The 24735-nt window shown below is 41.6% G+C and overlaps 1 protein-coding gene across 5 annotated transcripts in view; it reads right to left on the bottom strand.

The window, feature by feature from the left end:
* The window catches only part of EMSY (EMSY transcriptional repressor, BRCA2 interacting), a 55585-nt gene that overhangs the window by 30310 nt on the left and 540 nt on the right, over nt 1-24735 (bottom strand). For all 5 annotated transcript variants that reach the window (XM_026651610.1, XM_026651609.1, XM_026651611.1 and 2 more), the window contains exons 2-8: nt 23774-23882; nt 14850-14949; nt 14225-14299; nt 11586-11761; nt 9856-10008; nt 5501-5760; nt 2079-2328 (exon numbers count right to left, since the gene is read on the bottom strand). In XM_026651610.1, the coding sequence (XP_026507395.1) occupies nt 2079-2328; nt 5501-5760; nt 9856-10008; nt 11586-11761; nt 14225-14299; nt 14850-14949; nt 23774-23843 (1084 nt within the window). In that variant the 5' untranslated portion in view covers nt 23844-23882. The remainder of the gene's footprint in view (nt 1-2078; nt 2329-5500; nt 5761-9855; nt 10009-11585; nt 11762-14224; nt 14300-14849; nt 14950-23773; nt 23883-24735) is intronic.

Genomic DNA, 24735 nt, shown 5'->3' with positions numbered 1-24735 from the left:
CAGCCCTTTGGGAGGTCACTGGACATTTTTACTTTGCCAAGCAGGAAGTGGAGTGTGAAAGTTATCTTCCTGCTTCAAGGAGTTAAAATAATAAACGCAAAGGTTTCCTCAGAAATACTGTAAGGGAAAAAAATGCCTCGCATCACTATTTTCTGAACTCCTCTGACCAAAATTAAGAATGCAGACAAACTATAGAAGAACCTATATCAAATCATCCTATACCAAAAGAAAAGTTCATGGCAATACAGGAAAAGACAGTGTGGGAAATGCAGGGAAACAGTAGGGGAATCCTTTGGGTTCCAAAAGAGGCTGTGAACACTCTTAGGAGAGAAGGAGGAAGGGGAAGAAAATGAAGAATATGGGCCTTGAAGAAGTACTTTATGACAGCCAGTGTGATCTAGCATATTTAGTTATGACTAGAAGCCAGCAACTCCTGATTTCAAATCCCAGCTCCGACAGATTCCCTCTGACCTTGGGTAACCCATTCTCTACTCAGTTTCCCTAACTCTAAAATGGGGATAAAATTTATAAATACTTCTCCACCTCACAGAAACGTTATGAGGATTAATTGGTAAATACTCAAAAAGTGATCTGAAGACTAGATATGCCAAGTATTATGATTTATCTATTTTTGGGTTTCATTTTGTGAGCCTGTCTAAACAAAAAGAAATTTCCTCAAAAGATTACCCCAGAAAACTTAGTTATTTTTCATATCTGGGATGGGTGGGGGAGTGTCAAGGCTGATTCCCCACTCTGGCACTTCAAGTGCAGAAGGTGGGGGCCCACAAAGATTCTAAAAATTATACTGGCCACTCCAGGCTTGTATTAAACTTCCAAGGTTACAGCTTCTCTCTGACCTTGGATGGGTAGATGCTGCCACCACCCAAATGCAAAACCTCTTAGAACCCAGGAAGGTGCACGTGGGAATTCCTTCCTGTGGGGTACCCTCAAGCCCTTTCACCCCACCTCTGGGGAACAGCTGAGAAAGAAAAACACATAAATCAGCTGTTGCCACCAGCTAACTAAAAAACATGTGCACAAACCTCTTAAGACACAAAAATCCAAATCCTGTTCTTAAAAAAGGTAAATTTTATTAAAAAGAAAAAGAAAGAAAATACATCTGAAAACTCAGGCTATTGCTAGATTTTTAAAAGAGTAATTCCAAAAATTAAGCACACAAAATATTTTTGGGGGGTTCAGCTTAAAGGTTACAAGCAACAAAAGCATCTGGGGTTAGCACAGAGGAATCCACAAGCCATAGGAAATAAACAAAATAAACCTAATCACATCTTTCTACACATTTTCTGATCTACTTACATATCTGGGTTCCAATTAAACAATTCTAGGTGTGATTCTGATGATTTTCATACCTGGCCTTCAGCTTCTCACAGCATAACTGCTGCCCTGTTCCCCTCTTCCCCGGAGAACAACAACAGACACAAAGGGAAAGTTTTTTCCCAATTTTAAAAAGTTCTAGCCTTCCCATTGGCTCTTTTGGTCAGGTGCCTTACTTTACCTGTGGACTTTTTTTTAACCCTTTATGGGCAAAGCAAGTAGAGAACAGCTACTAACAGGGATTTTATAGCTAACTGGCTGGCTGGGTGTCCATAAAAGCGAGTTACTCCCCCGCCCCCTTCATTTCTCACAGGGAGTGTTTTAAAGATTAATACAAGTCAGTTTGCGGTTACAAGTTTTTAAAACTGCAGTTAAGTCACATTCACAGTGGAAAGCTGTATAATATTTTCTGGCAAGATTCTCTTTGGAACTATACGATTTGCATATATTAATTGTTGAGGGGAAGAGAAGAAATCTGGATTAAGGATTTGTTTATAGAATACAGTGGACTGGCTGCATTGAGAATCAGATGCATACATATTGTTTTCCATGTTCCATGCACTTTACAAAGTATATGTACTGAGATTAGCGGCAAACAAGTCTGTCTCAAACAAAGGAATGTGTGCTCTGCTCAATTAACATTTAAGCAGTAAACAGAATCATTAAGCAGGTAGGGAAATAAAGGAAGCTCAAACAAGGACTACTATACCAGTAAAAGTTTTGATAAACAACAACTGTCATACCTTGTGCTACCGTTGACATAACCACTGATGGTGTTGATGACACCACAGCAGTCACAGCAATGGTATTTGGAGTGGAACTGCTGCTACTGACCAAAGAGGACTGAGAAGCTGTTATAACCACTGGTTGCTTCTGAGTAGTTGAGGCAATGACAGATGTTGGAACAAGTTTAGTGACTGCTGCGTAGTTGTGAGACTTGGAGAGGATGTTGGGTACAAATGTTGAACTTGGAGAGGTGGTTACTATGATCACCTGAAACAACAAAAATTAATTAATCACTCACACGTGTTTAGAAGTTTTATAGCAACTTTGTAATACACTACACACACACACACACACAAAATGGTATTTAGTTTTAGTGCTCTTAGTTTAGAGTTCATTTGCAGATCTGAATACACTTGCCAGCAGCAAATAAAAAGTTTCTCTTGGTTGGAGGCAGGGCAGCTAACCCATCAGTTTCTGAAGGGATAATATTTTCATTTAAAATGGATACGTTTTTGCTTTTTGGTTATGAAGAAAACAGTATGTATGTGACTAAAGTAGTGTTATCTGATGTTGCTGACAAATTGAAACAAGCCAGGTGTTTCAGTTCATCTCACTTGGGCACAAAGTCTGAAGCCTGACTGTCACCATCACCCAAAACTGCTCCATGTCTGGAATTGCAGGAGGGTTTGTCACATATGTAAAGATGATAAAATGAATCTAGTGAGGAATACTGAAATTGTATAGCATCCTTTCACTGGTAAAAGGTTATTTGATTAGCTGACCAACAGTAAGTTATTCAGATTTTTAAAAGGAACATCTGTTTATTTTGTTAAAGACATTTATTGAAAATATACTGAAGCTAATCTTGGCAGTTTTGAGAAATGCCCAAAATCTGGTCCTCTAATCACTTTGTCAAGAGGTATTGAAAAAAGATGCAAGGGTAACAGTTGCCACTGGACTTGACTAGTAAGAGTAGTTACTAGATTGTCCTCTTTTGTATAAAACTTTATGCAATAGAAAAATGGAAGAGCATTGACATCTTTCAGTGGGATCTATGAATTTTCCTCCAACCTACTGAATTATCACCACAATCCTGAAAACTGGTATAAAAGAATTCAAGAACCCCATTGAACATCACTTATTGTTTAAAGAACTGCATATCAAATTCAAGCCTAATCCCAAACCTCAATAATCCTTTAAAATTACTAAAGCAGCATTATCGCTTTGGTTGGAAAGTATGATATACAAACTCAATTTAAAAGAGTATCACGATAACAAATTATGCAATATACAAAAACTACTCCACTTCCTATTAGAACAAGTTTAGATCTTGTCATTGTGTATTAGCATGGGACCTGAGTGAGATTTCACTTATAAACTGAAGTGTGCATATAAAGCAAAATGAGAAATATTATCTGTTGGAAGGTTTTTGAGAACAAGAGATAAATACCTTTCTGTAAAGGCCTGAGTGAAAGAAGATAAAATTAACAGTATTTCCATTTTCAAAAAGATGGCATCTATTGCTCCATTCAGAAAGGACAGTGAATAATCAGATCGTAATAGCTTAATATCCTATCTTGTGCCTGTACCTTTCCTTTGCAGGTCTATTTCATCTTGAACTACTACATCCTCCTTTATAATCTATGCTTTTCAATTTCATTTTGAATATAGACGATACTAAAGCACAGGCTAAAACTTTATTTACAGAGTTCAAAGCACCTGCTCTGAAAAAGGAATAAGATGTATAAGTAGTATGGATAATGAATATATCCTGGATAATGATATGTAGATGAGTACACCAAGCCCCCCACTTTTCTTCAAGCTAGTTATATTTAGTACAAACAATAAATTACTCCAACGCAAAACTTGCGTTCATCCAGACAAATGTTCTGTCACTGGTTAAACCAGACTTTAATCCAAATAATATTTGCTGCATGGAAAGCAAGACCTTATTATTTGATGTGCTTGTGCTCATTTGCATACCATTAACCAGAATGCATTTCCAGCAGACATTTGTTTGAGCAGTGATACTTCTGGACTTCAGGGAACTAAATGAAAGCATCCCCTACTTTACACAACTGAACAAACATTATGAAAGGCCAGGAATAAACGCACTGCATACTAAAATGTAGGAAGTTACTCCACTGAACTAAGCATCCAAAATCAGGATATGGGAAGTGTGCTAATCCACATAAAGTTAGAAATTAAATCTGAGTCTAACACAAAGATTATGGTGGGGAGGTTGGGCTCAAAAGTCAAGAATCTCTCATTATTTGAAAAATGCTTTCTAGAGGCCAATCTAAATCAATACTCTCTGTGTCAAGGTCAAATTAATCTCTCATGGAAATCTACTGAAATCAATAGATACGCCAAAGATGAATTTGGTTTGCAGTGTTTCCACTGTCACTATTGTGTTTAAATTTAAACAGGATTTATTTATTTTAGTTAATTAAAATACATCCAGCCAATACTCTGGACCCACAAAATCAAAAACAAAATGTTATTTGGGACCAGTCCAAAATCTAAAACCCTCCCCAAAAGCCTGAGAGAACAAGTAGGTCTTGCAGCATGATCTGGAAATCAACAAAAGCAGAACACATTTTAAAAACATTCTACAGCTGAGGACTGCTTGCCTCCAGCCCCATTATGGTCAAACATGGGCACTGTTAGTTTGAGTACCTCAGCTGATCTCAACTGCCACAATACTATGTAAAGGGAGTAGAATGAAAAGGAAAATAACATCCTCACACTCTCTGTTCAGATCTAGCAACAAGTCCTGCTGGGGCCAAAGAGAGATCTCATGCCTCCCCGAGGCATGATCTCCTACACAAAGTAGAGTGGGCCATGGAAAGACCAAACCCAGTTTCCTGGGGTCTTACTACTGCAAAAATAGAATAATTTTAATTAAGGAAAAGAGAAATAAGAAAGATTACCTTTGACCAAAAGTTGTTACCATCTGATGGCTGCTCATTGGCCTATGTGATCCAGTTCTCAGTGGACTAGTGCCCATATCACAAAACCCAACACCACAAAAGGTACTAACTGGAAACTTGTTGGCAGTCTCACCAGAGAGGCCAATAATTGAATGAGCATGGAGACTAAATTCCCTCTCATCCCTAGAAGGGATCCCTTCAGGTCAGGGTTGATGCACATTGGTGGGGCAGTGTGGGGGAAGCTTGCACTCCCACTGCCTGTGCTGTACCTGTTCTGTGGATAAAAAGAGGGCTTCAGTCTCCAGGACTGTCAATCCAGGTCCCTTCACACAAAGGTGCACTAAATTCACACAAGATTTTTGTTTTAAAAAGAGGGATTATCTTACCCAAAGAACAATCCTTAAAATATAGCTTGACACTTTTGTAGAGCGGAAAAAGCTAAATATCATGTCTTATTCATTGATGGAAATACAATTATGTAATGCTTGGCGGATTCCCCCACGTACCTTCTGTGTTGTTGTGTTTGTCGTCTGTGTTGAGGGTTTAGTGAACGTTATTTTCACAGGAGACATGTGTGGCGGTAAGGAGTTGGCAATGCTCTGCATGATATTACTCATCTTGGGGCTGCCACTTACAGGCACCGTGATAGTTTTAGTGACAGGAGTGACAGCCTTCGGGACTTCTTTCAGAAGAACAGGGGAGGAACTAGAAGAGTTAGTTCGTCGCCTTTTACGGGGCTTTTCATCATCATCTGAGCAGCTGACACCTGGAAGAACAGGACTTTTCAATTATATAGTGCTTTTCATCTGACCATTTCTCACTGCTTTCTAATAACATTAAGTGCTTTCTAACAACATTAAGCCTGTTAAGTCCTACATCCATTTTCAAATGGGAAAACACAAGGCAGAGAGCAGATAAAATCTTCCAAAGGTCACAGCAAGTCCATGACAGACCTGAGAACAGAATCAGCTGTTCCAATTCCCTCCCACAGATCACACTTGTTCTCATAATACTGAATTTCTCTTAAAAAATAAACAACCAAGGCTACTGAGTAATTTTGCAGTTTAATTCTGGATAAGAAATTAAAAGAATATAATAGCCAGTGTTGGGGTTTTGCTATTCTGTGTAAAAATGGCAGAAGTTACACTAATGAGACTGCATATGTGTGAGGGGGATGGGAAGACATTTTTCAAGTGCATTCCTGTTCAGAACTCCACATTCAGCTTTTCCAGCAGTTTTCATCTATGGCAATTATACACATGTAACTAAAATTTCCCCCTTTGCTTCATCACCCCATGCCCCCCTTAACCCTTGTGCCTTCTTTAATGCAACCCAGTACACTTGCAGCAGCATCCCTTTCTCCTTCAAATAGCTTCTGAAGATCTATTTATCATATGATGCATTCCTGCTGCCAAGACCACATCCCACTTTGCCAACTTGTGCCTTTAGCAGTTTGAAGCAGTGACTATTTTGGCACATTTTACTCACTGTATGTCAAAAAGAAAACTTTTACCAATATGCAATCCTGCAAAAGAAACTTTTTGCCTCAAAAAAGTTTCTTCACCCCCACAATCACCCTCCTCAGGTGCAGAAAATATATCTGCTGTAACACTTCGCTGAACCACTGACACTAACTTTCTAGAACATGCTCTGTTGATCTTGATAAGCAGCATGGCACTACTTTCATAAAACACTAGACCTTGTCCAAGATTCTCTTACTTCAACTGACCAAAAGGGTCACAGAATGTCAGACATTATATGCATGGATGTGTATTGTAACCACCTTTGACAATACCTCATACAGGCATGATGCCATGCTTATGGGCAATCACATAAGTCAAAGGTGATGAGTTGAAAAACCATACTAAATGCCTTCAGTTCATCTTTGTACAAGATGGCTGGAGATGCTCATTCTCAGACCCTCATCTTGCAAAAGAAAATTAAATCTGCTCTCAGCAAAAATTCAAATGCAAAAAATTGAGGGATTGGCTGATTTAGGGGATTGAGATTTTTTCATCCCCGTATCATTTGTTTGAATCCAGACCGGTCTTACAGTCATTACTAAGGATACGATTTTGTCATGGAAATTTTCAGTAAAAGTCACGGACAGGTCATGGGCAATAAACAAAGGTTCACGTAAGCCATGACCTGTCCCTGACTTTTACTAAAAATGTCCATGACAAAATGGGGAGGGAGGAGGGTCCAGCACCCCGCCCTGCTGTGGCTGGGAACTGCGGCCTCTGCCCCGCTCAATGGCTGGGAGCGGGGAGGGACCCTCGCCTGCGGTGGCTGAGGAACTCCGGGGGAATCCCCCGCCGCCCATGTGTAGGCTGGGGAGCTGCGGGAGATTCCCCCGCCGCCCATGTGTAGGCTGGGGAGCTGCGGGGGATTCCCCCGCCAGAAGCGGCAGCTGGGGATCCCTCCCCCCTCCCACCCCATCTGCGGGGACTGGGGGCCCCCGGGGGGTTTCCCCCCCCCCCCCCCGCCACTGTGGAGGCTGGGGAGCTGTGGGGCCCCCGCCACGCCAGGCGGCGGGGGTACCCTGCAGCTCCCGGCCACCCTGGGCAGTGGGGTGCCCTGCAGCTCCCAGCCACTGCGGGCTGAAGTCATGAAGGTCTGCGGAAGTCTGCGGATTCCGTGACTTCCGTGACCAAATCATAGGCTGAGTCATTATTACATGATAGCATTTTTTTAAGGTTTAGATTTCAGTTGTTTGAGCTAAGAGAACATCAATTTTTCTAGATCTTACATCTGAAACAATGTACCTTTCTATAGTAGGTAGGGCAGATTGATTTAAATCCAAGTGATTTATAACTGCAAGTAGGAAACCTTGATTTAAATATCAATTTTAATCTCCATTTGCATTTGTACTTTTTAATTATTTTTCTAAAGAAAGGTTTATTCTCACTGGTTGATGTAAGAATTAAAACACCAAATAAAATCTTTAGACTAAATTTGGCATTTCTTTTTGCTAACCAGGAGGATATGCTAGATCTGTACATTTATTTTAGTATTCATATAGCTTAACATACATTTATTCAAACTCTTAACTTTAATTTTTTTTTAATGTTAGAAAATGGTGAATTGATGCCATTCTTATGTATGAGGCGGTAATTTGTACCTGGGCATTTGTGTCAAGCTGCACTTGAATGGAATTTGGAATTAAATTAAAACTGTACAAAAGCAGCATTTTTAAATTGTTTCTTCGTTAAATAAAATTACCTTAAATGTGCTGGATACATAAGAAAACAAGTTTACCAAAACATGTTTTGCATTTTAAACGGCTTGTTTCTGGTAACCGTGGGCCAAATATTGCAAAGATATGTACATGGGTTTCTAAGGTGATTTCAGTAAGAGTTAGCTGCCTAACCTGCTAAGGCATTTTTGAATATCCCAGCAGACACGTACCTGCATCTTCAGGTGCCTAAATACCTTTGAAAATCTGACCTCATATCCTTCAAGTATTTAGAATTATTCTCATCATCTCCCACTTGGCTTTTATTCTTAGACAAACTTTCCTCCTTTTTCAACTTCCAATCAGTTTCTCAATTTTGACTGAACTAGTCAAAATGAAGAAAAGATTCTCTCTGCACCTGCTAATTACTTTTGGTTTCAGTTTAGTTACAGCAAAAGCTTTTCTGGAAAATGTAAATCGCATTCACTCCACTATAAAGACTGAAAATAATAACAGATAATTACTTAATTAATTACATTACATTGTGACATTTATAAAGCTTGAGTTGACCTGAAATGTTGTTTCCTCTCTGATTCTCTATGTAATTAAAAGCAGAACAAAAATTTGAGGAGGGCTCATTGATGCAGCATATTTTTTTATTTAAATTATTTCAGTAGATTATAGCCCATTTATGCCTTAACACAGGTTTTCAATTTCAAATTTAATTTTAGATAGGTTTATTTTTAAACAAAAATGTATATACGTTTCAATAAAAAATCTGATTTAAATTTAAAAATATGATTTCTGATTATTTTAAAGTCATCAATTTTTATCCACCCTGATAGTAGGAATAGTCAAATGATGTAGTTGGTTTCTAAGCCTGTACTTCCCAACACACTGCAAAACAGTGGTAGTATGCAAGCCATAGCACTGTGCAAGTAAATGATAATAGAATCCCTGGGTGAGGTTAGTTGTGTAGTTTGTTTCAAAGTTCAGCTACTGCTCAGAAAAACACAGCAGGAAAACTATATTATTTTAAATTTATATTATTTTGGTAATATCCACAAAGGGCCAAATCCTTAGCTGATTTATATAAGGTAAAGATTTGGCCCTTTACCTTGACATGCCATATCACTTGCTGCTTTGGGCACATGAGTGCTTGTAGGAAAATGATATTCCTAGAAATTCTCCTGCTCATCTGAGAAGGGGAAATGGGTTTCTCTTCCTTCCCACGTCCTCAAATGATAAATGACTGCACTGTAGGCCAGTTGCATATTTTGGGGAAGAGGTGGAAGGGAAACCTTCCTCTGAAGCATTAGGTCTGACCACATCAGAGGCAAAATTCCAAACTAGATGGACAAATGATCCACTATTGCATGGCAATTCCTGGGTTTTATTTTTCATACTTTGCACTTCTGTTATCCCAGATATCAAAATATCTCAGAGTATTTTTCAATCAATGCATTGAGCCTCAACATACCCTCATGAGGAAGAGAAGTATTAGTCCCACTTTAACATCTTTGTGCCTTAGTGTATTTATCGGTAAAGTGACTTGTCCAAAGTCACACAGTAAGTTTGAGGCAGAGCTGGGTTTAGAACCCAGATTACCTGACTCAGAGTCCTGTGCTTTAACCACAAGACCACCCCCTTCCTGTTTTGTTAATCAAAGTTACTGGCATCACTTACTTTTGACGTAAACAGTACTTCCACTTGGCAAGACGACTACATTGGAGGCTGGACTGGCAGGTCTGGGGGACTTCACTGTTGCTACGCTGCCACTTGGAACAGGGGTAGATGTTGGGGTTGAAGTGGTACTTGTGTACGAATAGCAAACCACCACTGAAGAGGAGAGAAGACACCTTCCACATAACTAAAGTAAAGAATTCCATTATCCTAGCACTATTTTGACAGCTTTGAAGATAAATTAAAGCCTAAGGCTTATTGGGTCACTATCCACATCCTTGCCTCTGCGGTCCTGCTACTGTGGAGTGCTGGCCGCTCTGACCCAAGAACGACCATAGAATTAGCTGCTTTCAAAGTAGATTTTAAAATGTTTTTATTTGAGAAGACCTTAAAGACACCATTGATATTATTTTCTTCTCTACTGATTGTGTGTTTTACATTATAGTTTATCTTGTATGTGTTTAGTATTTTAATTAACTTTGTTTTAATGTGCTTAGGACTCTTGCGTAGATCAGTGATATAAATATAAAATTGTTATTGCATTGTGCTCAGTGGCATGTCAGTCCTAGAATCAATCTGAAACCCCTCTTTAAATTAAGACAGATTGATGTCCTTTAAAATGGTTTTCCTTGTTTAATTGCTGTAACATTGATGTTTACAAGGAGTAGTGAGAGAAAGCAGGTGGTATAATGTTTCCCAAATCTGTCAGAAAAAAACTAATTCGAGAAGTGTTAGGTTTTCTGTAACTGTGTAAATATACTGTAACTAAACCCCTAAAACAAAGTAAAATAAAACGTTGCAGCTTAGATGGAGTTTGTAGGGGGTAAGGGGAGGATGGGGGAGGCATCTTTTGACTTGGTAATTTAGTACATTTGATCTGGAGTGACAAAATAAGAATGGATATCCACGTCATTTTTACAAAGTCACTTTTCTGAATATCACTATATCTTAAAGGGACCTGTAACAGCTTCTTTATTTCTTTAATTTTTAGTAATTTAACTTTGCACCATTTCTAACTGCCGCCACACTTTACAACTTCAAAATATTTAGAATGTATGCAGTTTACATTTTTGCCTTTTTCTTGGCATAGACAGTAAACCAGTCCAGTTCCTTTGTGCTTTTAGTCAATTTCATATTCCGGTTCCTAATGCACTAGCACAGGGGTTCTCAAACGTCATTGCACCGCAACCCCCTTCTGACAACAAAAATTACTACACGACCCAGGAGGGGGGATTGAAGTCTGAGCCTGCCTGAGCCCCGATGCCCTGGGTGAAGGGGGTGGGGGGCCCAAAGCTGAAACCCAAGGGCTTCAGCCCCTGGCAGGGGGCCTGTAACCTGAGCTGTGCCGCCCAGGGCTGAAGCCCTTGGGCTTCGGCCCCAGGTGGCGGGGCTCAGGCTTCAGTCCCGGATCCCAGCAAGTCTAAGCTAGCCCGGCGACCCCATTAAAATAGGGTCGCAACCCACTTTGGGGTTCCGATCCAGTTTGAGAACCACTGCACTAGCACAATACTACATTTAGGTTGTAAAAACTCCAAAAGGGACTGCAAATCCAATCAGATTTCATGAAAACATTTCTATTAATATTGTATGAAAATGAAGGAATGGGGTTTTTGTTTGTTTTAAATATAACCTACACCCTTTGGATCTAAGCTAGCTGACGGTTTCCCTTTAAAATGTGTAATTATTCTTCTCACATCATCACTACTTGCAGTAAGATACTGGGATTCCCTCACCTTCTTTGTTCCCAGTTTCTGCAGGAACTGGAAGAGATGAATTGTGCTGAATAGCTGCATTGGCAACAGCATTAGCTGTTACAGTAAAGGCTGTTTGTGGAACCAGCCGTGGCATCAGCGGCACCAGTCGACGACCTTCTATAGACCATTCTGAAGAGCTGTTCGGTCCGGACATACTAAACAGAAATGCATATTATGTGAAAGTGTTCTCTTATCCAGCACATTTACTGACTAAATATGCTTTTCCAACAGAGAAAAGCTATTAGATAACAGGATTTTTCTTCTAGTGACAGCCTAGAATATGTACAGTAAATCATAACTAAAATGGCAGTCTTGCAAATGAGTGCATATTATACTCCTCAAACTAACTAAAAAATCAGAAGCACAACGTTCATGAAACAGCATCAAATTAAGTGTGCTATAGAAATAATCGTTTCTAAGGCAGATCTCGTTCTACTTAATTAAAAATATTCTAAGCCCCATCACAATAGCCCAAACAAGATTGCAACAAGTCAGATGACTCAGCCCGTGCATTTCCCTTAACAGAGTCCAACCACTGGTCTTAACTTCTAATTAGTCTCAATGTTTGAAGACAAAATAGAATACTTAAGAATCATGTTATCCCCTTTTTCTGCTGGGAAAACTTGCTTCTGTTTTGTATGACCATTTCACTGAATCAATGAAGCCAGAACGTAGACTACAGATTTCAATTAGAGTTTCATTTGATTTATTACCACATACTGAAGAACTACTTTTAACTCTGGCTAACAGTACTAAGTAACTAGTAAAAAGATTAGCACTAATTAGTCCATCTATTTCTCAGTTAGACCCAGATTTGTTTCAGCATCTTCCATAAATTTTCTTACAGTACTTACTGATTAGCATCAGTTGAGGTAAAATTTAATTTTTTTGTTGAAAGTAACTGCAAACATGAGTTTATATTAAGAGTGCTAACTCCAATATATCTAATGGTAATACTGCACTTTCCTAGCATCATTAAGAATTAATCCACATAAGCCAAATGAGCTCTCTGCTACATTATTTCTCAGTGTGAAAGAAGGAAAGAGATTTTAAAAAAGATATGGCATTCCATAAACTAGCACCTCCTTTGGGTTTCCTACCGTGTGTTCTAGATTTTAATCCCCTTGAGGCAGAAACTGCATGAGTTTTGCAAACGGCTGACATCATCATCAGCATTTAACAGGAAATTCAATTTAAGAAATCAATCCTGATTGTTTTAATACATAAGCTATTCCTTATTCACTTTTTCTTTTTAAAGAAAAAAATCTAAACTGTTATGCTATGTAGTTGTCTAATAGGACACACTATTTCCAAGCCTTTAAACCTGAAACTTTTAACTGACAGTTTACAAAAGAATATGCCACTTTTGGTGAGTATCAGTTCAAAATATTGCTAATTGATATGATAGGCTCCTTATACATGATTGTTTTATTGTTTTTTCCCCTATAATTTCACAGTTGTAAGATTCACACTTAAAATCTATAGCTGTTTTATTATGTTAACTTATGAAAATAAAGAGAAATTCTTATACTCTAGCTGGACATTAAATAATGTAAGGTATTTCTTTCCCCCTTAAAATAAAATGAAAAATCTCTCAAGCCATTTATTTCATTCTGAAAACTACTTTTAGATATTAAGAGTACTAAGTATTTCACTTAAAGATAAGTAAGCACCAGTTTTCTCCCCCAATCATGTGGTCTTTGGGAAAAAAACTGTAGGGAGCCAGCTAGAGACTGAAACTGGCACAACAGCTGCAGAAAGCAGTTCAACCATGTCCTGCTGAACTGGGGGATAAATATGGGCCAGCCAGGCCACACTTCCCTCCAGAACCCAGAACTGAGACCACTCCCCTCCCCACAGGGAACTAGGCCCCAGGGGGCATCCCCTTCTCCACAGCAATTGTGGGCTTTGGGAAAGAAAACGCAGGGAGGAGCCAGCCAAAACTGAAGCTGCCACAGCAGCTGCACAGGGCAGTTCAAGCAGGGACCAATGGACAGTGATGATGACAGACTGCTTTCTGAAATTTTCACTCCAAACATTTTCCCCAGTGCTGACTGGCTGTTTGCTCCACCCTCTCTGACCCCCTCCCTCAAGGTCACCAAAGATCCTTTATCCTTTCATTTAGCTAATCCCCTCCTAACGTAACCCCATCAAAAGGATTTAAACAAAACTAAAATCAGGGCACAAACATGAAGTTTGCAGCCATCATATTGTTCACTCTCCATATACATTATATCAGTTTCCCAACCTTCTGTTTAGTCTTATCTATTTAGACTGTAAGCTCTTCAAGGCAGGAACTCTCTCTTATACTATGTTTATATACAACACAATGGGGCCCCATTTTCAGCTGGCTCCTAAGCACTACCTTAATGAACAAAACACTGACTTGTTAACTGCAGATTTAAACAACTTCCACACATTTTCCTGTAGTACATACTACAGATCTGCAACAGTTGAGGGTATAGTTACATGTACTACTTCAATTGTCAGCTGTGTTATCCCTTCAAGGTTGCTAGTGGTTTAAAATCTAGTATTTGGTTTAAAAGATAAAGGACTGTCCAATGGGAAGACTATTTGGTGCCTTATGGAAGTCATGTGCAGTATGACTAATAGCTTACTTATGCGCAATAGTTGTTAGCCGTTCATCATTTACGGCTCTCCGAACTTCAGCACGATGGCGCTCAGTTGAAATGCTGTCAAAAAAGAAAGCAGCCAATATATTTTAGATATGGAAAGACAAATATATTTATCTGATCCTGTTAGCGAAAATGAAAATGTTAGAAACAGCTCCACTCTGGTGGATGGAGGGGTCAGCATTTACATTTTAGAGATTGCCACTTGCTTATCTCCCCTGCGGCAGCGAAAATAAAGTCTTTTATTATTCAGAAGGTAAAAGAAATAATTCTCTGGCCTAGAGAATAGAAAGGATTTCACCACAGTTACTAGAGATTACATTAGCGGCTACATGGCAGGATTTCCAATTCTGGGTTGCAATCTTACAAGGATGGAAGTGAGGAAAAAAATTTCATTTGCAAGATAAGCAAATGTAACCAGGAATCTTTGAAAGAAAAATAAATATGGAATTCCCACTATATTGTTTCTGGAGTCTCTTTTCTGATTATGAATTCATTTTAAGAACAGAAGATGCCTCTGGTAGGAAGTGTGTGCAATGCTTTTAAAAGAAAACAGGCCATAAACCAATTATATATTCACCGCATTTACCATAAGTAGAGTGAGGTTTACCTAAGCACTTTGGAGAGTTCTCCAAGAAGGTCTTTCTTATCCTTGGTAAGGTCCCCCTGTGCACGCAAGGCACTGATAACTCCAGCATATGCCTCCAGTTCTAAGGAAATATAGAAATATGATTAGCTCTTAACCATTAACAGCAAAAAGGGAAAAGTAAAATCATGCGTTTAAATACAATAGATTTGCTATTAATGTATTAACATCTTATTTAAAAAAGGAGTATGTTACTCCTTCAAAAATGCAGTGTTCTCTACAAGAGACTGATGATTCAGAACTATTTCAGCAAGTTACTCTGCCGTGTACAGTTGTTATATGCAGCATATTTTGTTGTGATTTCACAGCAGATTCTCTAGAAAGCAGTTTAAAAGACTATGACCAGGTGCCACAAAGACCAACCCTGCAAGCCTTCCACACAGAGTGCTCCCACTGATGCCAGTAGGAGTGCCACACGCAGGGGGACTTGAAAGATCAGGCCCTATTTTTGTAAAGTACTATGTAATTTTCCAGGAGTAAATGAAATATTCGTAAGATCTTTAACAAAACTCCCTAGGAAAGATGGAGTTTAGTTGGGATTATGTTTTCAAATGAGCATTACTTTGCATTTATCGACATTGAATTTCATCTGCCATCTTGTTGCCCAGTCACCTAGTTTTGGGAGATCCTTTTGTAGCTCTTCGCAGTCTGGGACTTGAATAGTTTTGTATCATCTGCAAATTTTGCCACCTCACTGTTTACCCCTTTTCCCATATCATTCATGAATATGTTGAATAGGACTGGTCCCAGTACAGACCCCTGGGGGATACCACTATTTACCTCTCTCCATTCTGAAAACTGACTTTACTCATGAAAAAGTTACTTCTATCAAAAGAAAAACTAATCTTCCCTCTAACATTCCTCTTTAATGAGGGGATGACAGCTTTTTAGACTGTCGTATAAATTTTCTTGTCAATGTGTCTTGCTTAATTTCCATAACATATGTAACTATTTAAAGCAGAAAAGAATGCTAACACATTGAAGCAACAAGAAACACTCAGATCTCTAATGTGCAACCAATACATCAAAGACAATGAACTGATTGAACACTGAAAAATGATTAACATTATTCTTTAGCTTACAGAAAATGCTGAAGAGCAGAACATGGAAATACCACTCAGTCAAAATATATAATCCTAATATCACGGGGAATATTATTTGAACATTTCACAAAAAAAAGTGTGACTGAAAGCCTCGTTTTAAATTAGCAATCTAAACCCTTTCCATACTATACATAGCTATACAGACCAACAAAATCAAATCCCAGTTAACATAAAAATAAGTATTAATAGGGACAGAAACAATAACAAAAAAGACTGACTAGAGCACAAATAGCAGTCAGATAATAGCTGCCAAAATAAACAAGACTTGTTATTTGTATATTGTTTACAAAAGCTGTCAGCGAGTGAGTCCAGTGGACCCAATTTACACAACCAGAGAACCATGTCCAAAACAATTCCTACACCCACCCCAGTTCTGACTAAACCTAGGGGAAAACAGAAAAGACACACTTTGGTCAACCATAACCCCCAAACCAGGACATTGGGCAGACAATGACTGCTTAAGTATTTTAGGCTAGGATGAAGAAGCATTTTATATACCAGTCCAATTGTTGTCTTTAAAGTCAACATTTGCTAAGGTACCACACGGTAATATGAGAGATACTACAGTATTTTTCTGTGTTTAGACTATGAAGTTACTTTACTCAGTAATCACTCAATGTCTGAGTTAAGGTTGGTTTTGTTTTATGGAGAGCCACTATATTAAGACCTTTAAATTTATGTTTTAGCATCTTGGCAGACAGTGAAGATCACAGGACAGATGTAAAGTAATGTACATTGGAAAACATAATCCCAACTATACATATAAAATGATGGGGTCTAAATTAGCTGTTACCACTCAAGAAAGAGATCTTGGAGTCATTGTGGGTAGTTCCCTGAAAACATCCATTCAATGTGCAGCGGCAAACAAAAAAGCTAACAGAATGTTGGGAATCATTAAGAAAGGGATAGATAAGAAAATATCATATTGCCTCTATATAAATCCACAGTACACCCACATCTTGAATATTGCGTGCAGATGTGGTCGCCCCATCTCAAAAGTGATGTATTGCACTTGGAAAAGGTTCAGAAAAGGGCAACAAAAATTATTAAGGGTATGGAACCGCTGCTGTATGAGGAGACTTTTCAGCTTAGAAAAGAGACAACTAAGGGGGGATATGATAGAGGTCTATAAAATCATGACTGGTGTGGATAAAGTAAATAAGGAAGTATTATTTACTCCTTCTCATAACACAAGAACTAGGGGTCACCAAATGAAATGAATAGGTAGCAGGTTTAAAACAAACAAAAGGAAGTATTTTTTCACACAACGCACAGTCAACCTGTGGAATTCTTTGCCAGAGGATGTTGTGAAGGCCAAGACTATAACACGGTTCAAAAAAGAACTAGCTATGTACTGCAAAGGTCTCAGGGCAGTGCTAGATATCACACTAAGATATGATTTAAGTATTTACACATTTTTCTAAAATCTGCTATGGTGTTTAATTTACTATGGAGTATCTGAGCCTTGCAGAGTGGTCTAATGAATAGAGCACTGGACTGGAAGTCAGGAAACATGGGCTATATGCTTTGCTTTATCACTGACCTACTTTGTGACCTTGCTACAGGGCAAGTCACTTCACCTCTCTGTGCTTCCATTTCCACTCCCTTGGCTATCTTGTCTATTTAGACAAAGGCCTGGTCTACGCTGGGAGGTTATGTCGAATTTAGCAGCGTTAAACCGAATTAACTCTGCACCCGTCCACACAACGAAGCTATTTAGTTCGACATAGAGGTCTCTTAAATTCGACTTCTGTACTCCACCCCAACGAGGGGAGTAGCGCTAAATTCGACATAGCCATGTCGAATTAGGCTAGGTGTGGATGGAAATCGACGCTAATAGCTCCGGGAGCTATCCCACAGTGCACCACTCTGTTGACGCTCTGGACAGCAGTCCGAGCTCGGATGCTCTGACCAGCCACACAGGAAAAGGCCCGGGAAAATTTGAATTCCTTTTCCTGTCTGGGCAGTTTGAATCTCATTTCCTGTTTGGACATCGTGGCGAGCTCAGCAGCACTGGCAATGATGCAGAGCTCTCCAGCAGAGATGGCCATGCAATCTCAGAATAGAAAGAGGGCCCCAGCATGGACTGATCGGGAAGTCTTGGATCTGATCGCTGTGTGGGGCGATGAGTCCGTGCTTTCGGAGCTGCGATCGAAAAGACAGAACGCAAAGATCTACGAGAAGATCTCAAAAGCCATGACAGAGAGAGGATACAGCCGGGATGCAACGCAGTGCCCCGTGAAAATCAAGGAGCTGAGACAAGGCTACCAGAAGACCAAAGAGGCAAATGGACGCTCCGGATCCCAGCCCCAGATATGCCATTTCTACGAGGCACTGCACTCCATCCTAGGTGCGGCCGCCACCACTACCCCACCACTGACCGTGGACTCTGAGGATGGGATATTGTCGACGGCTGGTTCCTCGGAGATGTTAGCGGACGGGGAAGATGAGGAAGGAGATGAGGAGGACGAGGCAGTCGACAGCGCTTACAATGCTGATTTCCCCGACAGCCAGGATCTCTTCATCACCCTCACAGAGATCCCCTACCAACCATCCCCAGGCGTTAACCCGGACCCAGAATCAGGGAAAGGATCAGTCGGTAAGTGTTTTAAACATGTAAACATTTATTTTGAACAGAACATTAATATTAACAGTGTGTTTTTCATGATTTGTTTGCCCTAGGCGCTTAACGTTTCAGTCCTTGGCAGTGCAACTACTGCAAAAAAAAAATCTAACAATGTCCGGTTTATCATGATTGGTTTGCCCTAGGCGCTCTACTGTTTAGTCCTTGGCAGTGCAGCTACAGTAAAATTTGGTCTATATGTCCGGGGATAGAGCTGAAATCCTCATGGGACATCTCCATGAAGCTCTCCTGGAGGTAATTGGAAAGGCTTTGCATGAGGTTCCTTGGGAGAGCGGCCTTATTGTGTCCTCCGTAGTAGGAAACATTTCCGCGCCAGGCTATCAGCAAGTACTCCGGGATCATTGCCTTGCAGAGCATGGCGGCATAGGGCCCTGGTCTTTGCAGGCTTTCACGAAGCATTCGTTCTTTCTCGGTCTCTGAAATCCTCATCAGAGTGATGTCGCTCATGGTGACCTGCTTTGAATTAGGTAGGGGAATGTTAGTATTGGGACTGCTTGCCTGTTCCTTCACAGAACTGTAACCGGCGGTTTACAGCCACGCGGTGGAGGCGGGAGAGGGGCAGCATACAGGGATCTTTCCCTGGGACAGCCGCGAGGGGGTGGGACAGGGGCAGAGTTCATGCTTGCCGGATTCCTGGCAGCAGGAACTGGCCAACGCTAGGAGCATTGCTTTGAACGTGAAAGGAGGCCAGCGCTATTATTAAAGTTTTAAGCAGCCACAAGTCTACGGCTTACCATGTCAGACTGCAACCCAAATTCCGCTGTCCTGCCCCGCTTGTCAGATCTGCACTGCAAGACCCCAGGCACTGAATGCGAAGGCCGAAAATTCGACCTTGTCCTGAGTGCGCACGTGATAGGTGCTGTGCATGGTCTTGTTCACAGAGAAAGACTATGTTCTTTGTTCACAACAAAATTTATCTTTCCAAGGAATTCACTCCCTTTTTCCCATCCCACAGCTGCGACTGTCTCCCGACCTACCCTGGCATCACACTCCCAGAGGCTAGCGCAGATTAGGCGTAGAAAGAAAAGGACACGGGACGACATGTTCTCGGAACTTATGGGCTGCTACCGAGCCGAGGCAGCCCAGCAGACCCAGTGGAGGGAGAACATGTCCCAAATCCATCGATCACACATTGAACGGGAGGAGAGGTGGCGGCAGGAAGACCAGCAGGCGACTCAAACGCTGCTTGGACTAATGAGGGAGCAAACGGACACGCTCCGGTGCCTTGTGGATGTTCTGCAGGACCGGAGGCAGGAGGACAGAGCCCCGCTGCAGTCTATCTGTAACCGCCCTCCCCCGCCACAAAGTCCCATACCCCCCTCACCCAAAGTCCCAAGAAGGAGGGGCGGCAGAGTCCGTGAAAACTCTCACTCCACCCCTGCAGACCGCTCAAGTACCAGAAGGCTGTCATTCCCCAAAATTTGATAAGTCCTTTCCTTCCCGCCTCACCCAAGCCCCCGTCCCAGTTTCATCCCCTAAGTGTGTAGTTGCTAATAAAAAATACGTTTCTGTTCATTACTGTTTCCATCATGTTCTTTTAGAGGAGAGTCTGTTTGAAGGGGGGGAAGGGGGTTGGTAATTGGACAGGACAGTCATCTTTACCAGGGTACAGACGCGGGGGCAGGTTCAGCAGCAGGTCACACACACATTGCAGTCACTAGGCACCCTGGTCAGTCTGGGAGGTGGTTTTCATGTTCTGGGGGGGTGGGGAGGGCTATGTGACTGTGACAGGGGAGGGCGGTTAGAGATCTTATGCAGCGGTCCTTAACCTGGATCACAGAGCCACGCAGCAGGGGATCTGTAACCGTCCTCCCCCTGCCACAAAGTCACATAGCCCCCACACACAGAGTCCCGAACAGGAGGGGTAGCAGGCTCCGTTGAAACAACCAGTCCACCAGTGCGGACCACTCTAGGAGCAGGAGCCTGTCATTCCTTGAGTTTAGAAGCGTCCTTTGCATCACTACACTACACCCGCTCCCCACCAAAGTCTGCGTCCCAGTTTCAACACTTTACCGCGAAAACAGTAATAAAGAAAACTGTGTTCATTAACAAATTTCCAGTGATTTTATTTTTAAACGTGTGTTGGAAGGGGGGTAACGGGGGGAATGGGGTATGTGACTGGAGAGGATAGTGAACATTCACTGGGTAAGGAAACGTGGGCAGGTTCAGCTTCTCTGTAAACAAACTTAATAGTCACAGGTTACCCTGCTCACTGTGGAACCTAGCTTTCAAAGCCTCCCGGATGCACAGCGCGTCCCGCTGGGATCTTCTAATCGCACGGCTGTCTGGCTGGGTGTAATCAGCAGCCAGGCTATTTGCCTCAACCTCCCACCCTGCCATAAAGGTCTCCCCCTTGCTCTCACAGAGATTGTGGAGCACACAGCAAGCTGCAATAACAATGGGGATATTGGTTTCGCTGAGATACGAGCGAGTCAGTAAGCTTCTCCATCTCCCCTTGAGACGTCCAAAAGCACACTCCACCACCATTCTGCACTTGCTCAGCCGGTAGTTGAAGAGTTCTTTTTCAGTGTCCAGGGCGCCTGTATAGGGCTTCATGAGCCAGGGCATTAGCGGGTAGGCTGGGTCCCCGAGGATGACTATAGGCATCTCCACATCCCCAACAGTTATTTTGTGGTCCGGGAAGTAAATACCTTCCTGCAGCCATCTAAACAGACCAGAGTTCCTGAAAACACGAGCGTCATGAACCTTGCCCGGCCATCCGACGTTGATGTTTGTAAAACGTCCCCTATGGTACACCAGTGCTTGCAGCACCATTGAAAAGTAGCCCTTTCGGTTAATGTACTGGCTGGCCTGGTGGTCCGGTCCCAGGATAGGGATGTGAGTTCCATCTATAGCCCCACCGCAGTTTGGGAATCCCATCGCGGCAAAGCCATCTATGATGACCTCCACGTTTCCCAGGGTCACTACCTTTGACAGCAGTACCTCAACAATTGCGTTGGCTACTTGCATCACAGCAACCCCCACGGTAGATTTGCCCACACCAAAGTGGTTCGCGACTGACCGGTAGCTGTCTGGCGTTGCAAGCTTCCAGAGGGCTATGGCCACTTGCTTCTGGACACTCAGGGCTGCTCGCATCCGGGTGTCCTTGCGCTTCAGGGCAGGGGACAGCAACTCACAAAGTTCCAGGAAAGTTCCCTCCCGCATGCGAAAGTTTCGCAGCCACTGTGATTCATCCCAGACCTGCAGCACTATGCGGTCCCACCAGTCCGTGCTTGTTTCCCGGGCCCAGAATCGCCGTTCCACAGCATCAACATGACCCATTGCCACCATGATGTCCATGGCGCGGGGTCCCGTGCTTTGTGACAGGTCTGTGCCACTCTCAGACTATATGCCCTCACCGCGCTGCCGTAGCCTCCTCGCCCGATTTCTCAGCATCTGCCTCTGGAAAAGGTGTATGATAAGGTGCGAGGTGTTGACAACGGCCATAACTGCAGCGATGGTCGCAGCGGGCTCCATGCTCGCAGTGCTGTGGCGTCCGCGATGTCACTCACCAGAAAAGTGCGCGAACTGATTGCCCACCGGCGCTTTCAGGGAGGGAGGGCGGGAGTGACAGTTGGATGACGACAGTTACCCAAAACCACCCTCGACACATTTTTTTCCCCAGAAGGCATTGGGGGCTCGACCCAGAATTCCAATGGGCAGCGGAGACTGCGGGAACTGTGGGATAGCTGCCCACAGTGCACCGCTTCCAATGTCGACGCTTACCCCGTTAATGTGGACTCACAAAGTCGAATTACTGTCCTTAGTGTGGATACACACGTTCGACTTTGCAATATCGATTCCACATATTTGATTTAAGTAAAATCGAACTACTCTCGTAGTGCAGACATACCCAAAGTTCTTTCCGATAGTATAAGCCTTTGTCTCTGTTTGTACACTTGCAATCTCAGTTAGGGCCTCTAGGTGCTATCACAATACAAGTAATAAATTTTTAAATAATAAAAATAATGGTTCAAATTCTATACTCAATGTGCTGTCTCTTAAAAACAGAACCCCCTCCCCCAGATAACCGAGCAAGATGAGAGAAAATAGTTTCACCCCTTTCTCTCAGCTAATAATAATAGTTTTATAGCATAATCTGGGGACCTCAAAGCGCTTTACAAACATTAACCTTCATGCCTCTGATGCAAGGTATGTAGTACAGTACTTCACTTTTTTTATAGATGGGTAAAATAAAGCCCAGAGAGGTTAAGTGATTTGCCCAAGGTCACACAGGAAGACAGTAGAAAATCTCAAATATCTAATCTCAACTCCCTCTACTGTGTTCAACCACTAGACTATGTTGCCTAAATGAAAGCCTGAAAAGAAAACTAAGATTTTTCTTCTTCCAGTACTAAAATGCTATTAAAAGCTATAAAGTATAGTTGCCTTACTACATATGCATGTTATTACAGATATAACACCCAGAAACCTTCTTACTGATAGCCCTTTTCATTTGGGCAAAGCATCCAGAATTCAATGCATGGCTACAGCAATTCAATAGGCTCCTAATGTTATGACCATTAAACTAATTGAGGAGATTGTTTTCACATCTCACAGCCAATTCCTCTCATCCTGTAATTAAAGATTGGAAATATTGTATTGTGGGACATTTTCTTTCATTGAGAATCTGCATTACAGTAGTTTTACTGATGTAACTCAAAACACTGACAACTAAACATGGGTAGCATTGCAAGATTCATTTTGACCTTCATATGTTTTCTCTATATAAAACCAAAAAAGCAGGTAGGAAATTAATCAGATATGTGGAAATAGCAAACTGAGTTACTCACTTTTGACAGAAATGTCTCCTATTATACATTAATGTGCATGAAAACATCATAATTTGCAGTGTAGGTACCATCCAATTAAAATGATTCTATGAAATTAGGTGTATAACCAGCTCTATTCATTGAATCCATAAAGAGCATCCAACACTACCAAATACTATCAAAGCAAGAGCTGTGAAAACACTGACACCTACTGATCACTTTCTGTATCTTATAAATTGATTGCAAACATATGAAAGTGTTTAATGAAGACAGTGGGCTGGTGATTCTTTAAACAGAGATAGATACACAAAGTCCCAGCAGCCAGTGGGATGGAGGAAGCAGAGACCCACAAATTGCATCTCACTGTACCCAGTTTGCGAAGAATCCTCTTGCATTCATCCCTGCTGAGATCCAGAAGGGTTGGCCACACAACAGGCATTCTTTTTCTGTCTTTGTGCTCCCACAGAGCTCAACCTCCCTGAAAAAGAATACAAACACTGTAAATACAAGTCCATGTTCTACATCTCGCAATTTGATTAGTGCAACCTCTCCCTTCCTCCAGCCTGCTCAGAACTTCACCAAAGTCATCTTCCTTTCCAGCCACGTATTCCCGTGCCTGAACCCCTGCAAAAGGCTTGCCATTTCACTATAACAGAATTCTGCAACTTCACACCAGACCATTGACTTCCGATAGCCATTTCCTCAGCCTAGGTCTACACTCGAAAATTATACTGGAATAGCTACGTCAGTCAGAGGTGTGAATAAACCACACCGCTGACCACTGTAGCTATGCCAACATAACCTCCATGTAGACACAGTTATGTCAATGGAAGAGTGCTTCCACTGGGGGAGCTAATGTCCAGGGAAATGATGTTCCTACACTGAGAGAAAAACCTTTTCTGTCAGTGTAGGTTGCATCTACCTTGTGGGGCTATGCCAGTATAGCTCTACCAGAGTAGCTATGCTAGTATAGTCTCTTTAGTGTAGACACACCTGAAGGACATCCTAGCCTCTCTCCAGAGCTGCCTATATCTTTCTCAGACCTTCTTTCGTGCCGTGCTCTCCCTTACATCTAGAACTATCTCTGAATTGATGTACAAGTCCCCTCCCTCTCCTTATGCACAGAGCATCTATTATAGGAAGTCTTCCAGCTAGTGACTATACAACCCATGGGACTGTATTTGGCATTTGTCTGTTATGTTGCAGAGTGGCAAAAACATCATGAACATTTACTTGTCCAGGCACAATACACCACTACCCCGATATAACATGACCCGATATAATACGAATTCAGATATAACGCGGTAAAGCAGTGCTCTGGGGGGGGGGGG

This window comes from Terrapene carolina, unplaced genomic scaffold, assembly GCF_002925995.2.
Source record: "Terrapene carolina triunguis isolate 2854851 unplaced genomic scaffold, T_m_triunguis-2.0 Scaffold97, whole genome shotgun sequence".
NCBI classification, from domain to species: Eukaryota; Metazoa; Chordata; order Testudines; family Emydidae; genus Terrapene; species Terrapene triunguis.
The sequence above is the reverse complement of the archived record's forward strand: the minus strand, read 5'-3'. Positions and strand labels throughout refer to the sequence as shown.